This window comes from Notolepis coatsorum, assembly GCF_963971535.1.
Source record: "Notolepis coatsorum genome assembly, chromosome: 7".
In the NCBI taxonomy this organism is placed as follows: Eukaryota; Metazoa; Chordata; class Actinopteri; order Aulopiformes; family Paralepididae; genus Notolepis; species Notolepis coatsorum.
In genome coordinates this window covers 10,670,411-10,677,910 of record NC_140171.1, presented here as the reverse complement: position 1 = coordinate 10,677,910, position 7,500 = coordinate 10,670,411, and the positions used below count along the sequence as shown (strand labels likewise).

At 45.3% G+C, this 7,500-nt stretch overlaps 1 protein-coding gene across 1 annotated transcript in view; it reads right to left on the bottom strand.

The window, feature by feature from the left end:
• The window catches only part of sdk1a (sidekick cell adhesion molecule 1a), a gene marked incomplete at its 5' end in the record, with an annotated part of 439,376 nt that overhangs the window by 199,719 nt on the left and 232,157 nt on the right, over positions 1-7,500 (bottom strand). Inside the window, 1 exon segment of the mRNA XM_084319476.1 lies at positions 1,827-1,974. Coding sequence (XP_084175602.1) covers positions 1,827-1,974 — 148 coding nt within the window.

Here is a 7,500-nt window from a genome sequence, read left to right as displayed (position 1 = left end):
CGGAGCGATCCATAAACACGGTCCTCTGCAGCTCCGCTTTACTCTGAACAAAGTGCTGAGGCACCGGTACCATGGCTAGCGCCTCAGCCAAAGACAAGAAGCAACTTAAATGTGGAGAATCAGCAGTCTTACCCCTCTGTCTAACGTCTAAGTAAGCTAGCAGTCTTACCTCTGCACTTTTAAAATAATTAGATTCATATCTTTGTGAGGTTATACTGTTTTATTAGACAGAGATAATTTGTTAAAGCTGGATTTTCTACAGAAGAGGTATTATTTAGAACATTATTTCATATGTTTTTGTTATTTTTTTGTTGCCCAGTAAGACTTGAAAAGAGAGCTATTATTTTGTTACAGGTTGATTTTTAAGTTATTCTTGTGCCATTGAGATTTGTCAGAGAGCTCATTTTAGGCATAATAAAAAACATGTTGATTGTTGAGTAACTTTGGTTTGGTGTGTCTTTGGTTATAGAGAGATATTATTGTGTTATATAAAATAATATAAATAATCATTTTCTATCCATACAGAGGAGGCATACTTTAAATATAGTATAACAATAAGGCATATTTGAGTAAACGTTGAGTATCATTATGTATCTCGAGGCTGGGGCCAGCATGTCCTCTTTTTTGGATATCAAAATATGGTCACCCTAACCTGTAAGCTCGCAGTCTTACCTCTGTCTAAAGTAATCTACAAGTAAGCTAGCAGTCTTACCTCTGTCTAAAGTCATCTAAAAGTAAGCTAGCAGTCTTACCTCTGTCTAAAGTCATCTACAAGTAAGCTAGCAGTCTTACCTCTGTCCAAAGTCATCTACAAGTAAGCTAGCAGTCTTACCTCTGTCTAAAGTCATCTACAAGTAAGCTAGCAGTCTTACCTCTGTCTAAAGTCATCTACTAGTAAGCTAGCAGTCTTACCTCTGTCTAAAGTCATCTAAAAGTAAGCTAGCAGTCTTACCTCTGTCTAAAGTCATCTAAAAGTAAGCTAGCAGTCTTACCTCTGTCTAAAGTCATCTACAAGTAAGCTAGCAGTCTTACCTCTGTCTAAAGTCATCTACTAGTAAGCTAGCAGTCTTACCTCTGTCTAAAGTCATCTAAAAGTACACTAGCAACCACTACTGTCATTGCCGTCTGCTGTCAACACCACCATGTATGTGGTGGTGATAATATTTAGTAGAATAGCCAGTAGTCTGAGGAGACTACCAATAGAATAATATGATAATATTTAGTAGAATACCAAGACTGAGCAGACTCGTTATAATATAATAATATTTAGTAGAATACCAAGAAGACTGAGCAGACTCAATGTAATAATACTATTTAGAAGAATACCCAGTAGTCTGAGGAGACTCAATAGAATAATAGAATAATATTTAGTAGAATACCAAGAATACTGAGGAGACTCATTAGAATATAATAATATTTAGTAGAATACCAAGAAGACTGAGCAGACTCATTAGAATATGATCATATTTAGTAGAATAGCCAGTATTCTGAGGAGACTCAATATAATAATATGTAGTCAAGTCAGCGTAGACCTTGCGGCTACGTTCACCAAAGGCTAAAACGGTGACCTTGATCAGAGCCATGCATTTGTATGCATTTGGCTTCCGATAGCAATCCCTGGATGTGTCTGTGTGCGCGAGCGTGTGTGTCTGTGTGTGTGTGCCTGTGTGTGTGTGTGTGTGTGTGTGTGTGTGTGTGTGTGTGTGTGTGTGTGTGTGTGTGTGTGTGTGTGTGTGTGCCTGTGTGTCTGTGTGTGTGCCTGTGTGTCTGTGTGTGTGTGTGTCTGTGTGTGTTAGTGTCTGTGTGTGTTAGTGTGACATTCTTACCTCTGTGTCTCTGAGCTGTACTGGCCCCTGCCTACTTGATTGACAGCGCAGAGTCTGAACTGATAGGTCCTGGCTGGCGTGAGCCCGCCCACCGATAGCTCTGTAACGGCAGAGTCCAACTCTGATAGGTAGAGCTTCCATGGAGAGTCTATAGGACACAAACACACACACGGCTTAGAAGAACCTGACTATATATATTATACTGTATCTGAGAGAAGCACTGGGGACTCAGAGGGAGGGAGGGAGGGAAGGATGTGAGGAAAGTAGGAAGGGAGAAAGGAAGATTCACATATTGTAACTAATAGTTCAAGTTTCAAGTTTCTTTAATAGTTGTCATACAGAAGTACAGAATACTTTTGTACAAAATGCTTCTTACTGTTGCGCTCCAGAGACTGTGCATGACAAGGTAAGTATGAAATAAAAACATAGTAAAAATTAGAAGTAAAAAAAGAGGTCACAGTGTTCAGTTTAGACATATGTACAATGTTCGTAGACGTAGTTACCATACAATATACAATACTGTGCAGTGTACTAATATACAATACTATATAGTGCAAGGCATAAATGGACGAGGTGCAGTTTAGGTACAATTCACAGTAGGTGTACGAGTTGTAGTGCAAATCCTTTATCAATAAATATAAAGTGTAAGTGTGTTTGTGTGATCTAAAGTGTGGAGAGTGGGTGCTGCAGTGTGTTGTTTGTTTGAGTGAGTGTGTGCGTGTGGGTGTGTGTGCTGTGTGCATTTGATGGTTGTTGCATAGTGATTATTGTTCGTTTAGCGATTATTGTTCGTTTAGCAGCCTGATGGCCTGGGGATAGAAGCTCCTTCTGAGTCTTTCTGTGCTCGCCATAAGACTCCGGTATCGCTTGCCTGACGGCAGCAGTTCAAAGAGGCAGTTGTTCGGGTGGCTCGAGTCCTTAATAATTCTCTTAGCCTTCCCCTTGCACCGCTTGTTGTAAATGTTCTGGAGGGTGGGAAGCCCCCCTCTAATTGTGCGTTCGGCTGAACGTGTCACTCTTTGTAGTCTGCTACGGTCTTGTGCAGTGCTATTCCCAAACCAGGAGGTGATGTTGCCGGTCAGGATGCTCTCTATTGTACATGAGTAGAAGTTCCTAAGGATCTTCTGACTGACTTGGAACTTCCTTAGGCGCCTGAGGAAGTAGAGGCGTTGTCGTGCCTTCTTCACAACACTGTCAATGTGTGTGGTCCATGTCAAGTCCTCGGATATGTGGGCTCCGAGGTACTTGAAACTGTTCACTCTCTCAACTGGTGCCCCGTCGATGCTGAGGGGGCTGTAGTCCTTGACCCCCGACCTCCTGAAGTCCACAATCATCTCTTTTGTTTTGCTGACGTTCAGGGAGAGGCAGTTCTCCTGACACCACTGTGACAGGTTCTCTACCTCTTCCAGGTAGGCCCTTTCGTCGTTGGCAGAGATCAGGCCCACCACTACTGTGTCATCAGCAAATTTGATGATGGTGTTGTTGTTCCGCTGTGCTACGCAGTCATGTGTGTACAGGGAGTAGAGGAGGGGGCTCAGAACACAGCCCTGGGGGGCCCCTATGTTGAGCGTGATGGATGAGGAGGTGCAGTTGCCGGCTCTTACCACCTGGGGTCTGCCCGTCAGGAAGTCCAGGACCCACTGGCACAGGTCATAGTTCAAGCCCAGGTCCCTGAGCTTGGCTATGAGTTTGGAGGGGACTATGGTATTGAATGCTGAGCTGTAGTCGATGAACAGCATTCTCACATAGTTCCCCTGCCTCTTGTCCAGATGTGATGCTGCTGTGTGCAGCACATGGGCTATGGCGTCCTCCGTGGACCTGTTGGGGCGATATGCAAATTGCAGAGGGTCCAGGTTGATGGGGAGGGAGGAACAGATGTAGCCCTTCACTAGCTTCTCAAAGCACTTCATGGCTATGGAGGTGAGGGCTACAGGGCGGTAGTCGTTGAGGCAAGCGGGCGTAGATTTTTTGGGTACAGGGATGATGGTGGACTTCTTCAGACAGGTGGGGATGACGGCCTGTTCCAAGGACAGGTTGAAGATGTCAGTGAATACCGGGGCCAGTTGGTCGGCACAGACTTTTAGGACGCGGCCGGGGATGCCGTCCGGTCCTGCTGCCTTCCTGATATCCACTTTTTTAAAGATCCGTCTCACCTCATGCTCTGTTACCCTGAACACTGAGTCTCCATCAGCAGACCCCCCCCCCCCCCTTTCCGTGGTTTGTAAGCTGGTGTTGTTATTCACAGCCTCAAACCTCGCATAGAAGGAGTTGAGATCATTTGCTAAGGAGATGTCACTGTTCAGTTTGAGGGGGGTTCCTTTGTAGTCTGTCATTGTTCTGAGGCCCTGCCACATGCCTCTAGAGTCAGCCTGTTCAAACTGAAGTTCAACTTTATCCCTGTAACGCCGTTTTGCCTCTATTACTGCTCTCCTGACGTTGTATCTTGCCATCTTGTGTTCTTCCATGTTGCCTGTCACCAGCCCGGTGTTGTATGCTGATGTGCGCACTTTCAGAGCCTCACGGACGGATTTGTCTACCCAGGGCTTTTGATTTGGGTAGATATTAATTTTGGTGGAGGGGATTATTACTTCTACCTGAGTACAGACATAGTCAATCACCGTTTCGGTGTATTCGTTAATATTGGCTGTGTTATCACGGAATACACTCCATTCTGTGCTTCCCAGCACTGCTTGGAGTGACTCCACTGACGTCACGGCCCAACGCTTAACCTCTCGCGAGACCACCGGCGTTCGCTTGAGACTCTGTCTGTACTTTGGCAAAAGAAAGATGGCGGCGTGATCGCTTTTACCGAATGGACTAAGAGCCTGTGACTTGTACCCATTCTTAAATTGCGAGTATACATGGTCTAATATGTTCTCGCCTCTGGTGGGACAGGTCACATGCTGATAGAAATTCGGCAGCACCTTTTTAAGACGCGCGCTGTTGAAATCCCCCAAGACCAAAATGGCAGCGTCAACATTAGCTGCCTGGAGTTTGTTTACCTCGTCGTGAAGTTTTGAAAGTGCGACCCCAGTGTTCGCGTGTGGTGGAATGTACACTCCGATGAGGATGATGGACGTTAACTCTCTTGGGAGGAAGAAGGGTCGACATTTTATCGTGATAAACTCCAGGTCTGGGGAGCAGTGGTTAGACAGTTCCTTTGTGTTGCCTAAATCGCACCACTCCTTGTTTATCATGAAGGCAATGCCGCCTCCTCTCGTCTTTAGTGAATCTTCTGCCGTCCGGTCTTTGCGGAGAACGAAGAAATGGTCTGCCGGTTCTATTGCGTGATTCGGGACATCTGGACTCAGCCAAGTTTCTGTGAAACAGAGGACGTTACAATCCCGAATGTCCCTCTGGAATTGGATCCTTGCTCTGATGTCGTCCAATTTGTTTCCTATCGATTGCACATTGGCCAACAATATGCTGGGCAATGTGGTTCTGTGTCGTTTGGACCTCAGTCTGTTCCGGACCCCGGCTCTCTTTCCTCGTCTTCGCGGCGGCTTCTTGGCGTCTTGGCCATGGCCGGCATAACAAAGGATCTCGGCGGGCCATTTCTGCTGTTCAGCGATCCGATCCAGAGAGCAATCCAAACGGTAAGTTTTTCTTAATCCAATGTCAATGATTGACTGACGGTCATACACATATAATGCACCAACAGTTGGTGCAAATAAAACTCCTAATACTATAAAAATTAACAAAATAAAGCACAGTCTCGTCGGAGCGATCAGAAAGGCAGCCATCAGAGCAGCGCCAGTGTACACCTAGCGTCCATACTGCTCCGGCGTCTTTGAGTTCCAAAGTAATAGTTTTCATTCTCTCTCTCTCTCTCTCTCTCTCTCTCTCTCTCTCTCTCTCTCTCTCTCTCTCTCTCTCTCTCTCTCTCTCTGTCTCTCCATCTATCTTAAAGTGACCTTCTGATGAATGCAGTGTTGTCATCTCACCATTTACATACGTGAGCGTCTGTGTGTGTGCGTGCGTCAGTCTACAGTATGTGTGTTGTGTGCGTGAAGGAGAAAGTGTGTGTGTGTGTGTGTGTGTGTGTGTGTGTGTGTGTGTGTGTGTGTGTGTGTATGTGTGTAGTCAATTTAAGCAGGCCGACCTAGTGTATTAAATCCAGTGTCAGAGGTGGTAGTACACTGCATTTATACCTCTAACACACTATATACCGCGCACACACAAACACACACGCACACGCACACACACACACACACACCACACACACACACACACACACACACACACACACACACACACACACACCCCGCCATGCAGCATGTAATCAGTGTGCGAGGTGCTCTAGTCCATTCCTCACTGTCTGGGTCCAGTCTGCACTGAAATCAATCAGATATTTAGGCTCCATGCTTTCTGTTCCCCCTCTCCCCTCCATACAAATCATCTCTCTCCTCTCTCTTTTTCTCTCCCCCTCTCCCCCCTCTCTCTCTTTTTTCTCCCCCCCATTGCCTCCTTCTCTACTCTACTAAAGCCGCCACCAACAACGTCCTCTCTCTCTCTCTCTCTCTCTCTCTCTCTCTCTCTCTCTCTCTCTCTCTCTCTCTCTCTCTCTCTCTCTCTCTTTCTTTACTACCACCGCCACCAACAACTTTCTCTCTCTCTCTCTCTCTCTCTCTCTCTCTCTCTCTCTCTCTCTCTCTCTCTCTCTCTCTCTCTCTCTCTCTCTCTCTCTCTGTCTCTCTCTCTTTCTCTCTCTCTCTTTCTCTCTCTCTCTCTCTCTCTCTCTCTCTCTCTCTCTCTCTACTACCACCGCCACCAACAACTTCCTCTCTCTCTCGCTCCATCTCTCTCCCCCCCCTCTCTCTCTCTCCCTCTCTCTCTCTCTCTCTCTCTCTCTCTCTCTCTCTCTCTCTCTCTCTCTCTCTCTCTCTCTCTCTCTCCCCCCCCCTCTCTCTCTCCCTCTCTCTCTCTCTCTCTCTCTCTCTCGCTCCTACCACCACCACAACCTAACAACAGTTTTCTTGTGGGGACCACGTGGGAACCGTCTAAAGCAGTGGTTCTCAACTGGTCTAGCCTCGGGACCCAACATTTTCCTTAGTCATTAAGTCGCGACCCAAGATTTTGAACCACTATGATTTATGTACAAAATAATTTTTTTGCAGTAATACGCAATCTTTCAAAACATGAAATAAACACAAAAAAGTGCAACAAAAGTGCAACTATTGCTAAAAACCCAATGAAATTAAATAATAATAAATAATATGCTTAGCAGATTTCTTAGCTTAACATAACAGACCTAAGTTTGGGGGAACTAATGGGATAACTGGGGTTGCAACAAAAGTGCAACTAGGGCTAAAAACCCAATGAAATAAAATAATAATAATAATAAATAATTATACTTCTTAGCAGACTTCTTAGCTTAACATTCCAGGGAACTAATGGGATAACTGGGGATGTTGTTTGGTTCTGACAAGAGTCTCAAAGTCTGGGGTGATGGTAGACAAAGCAACTCTGAGGTCATGCTCAATGTCCAATCTGTTCCTCCGCTTTGTCTTCAGCTGGACCAGAGCTGAGAAGCCACTTTCACAAAGATAGGTAGTGCAAAAAAAAAGTATTAAAAAATTAAAAAATTAAAAAAACTTAAACTTTTTTTAACTTTTTTTTTTACGCACACATCCGCGACCCACTCAAAATGGCCCCGCGACCCACTTTTGGGTCG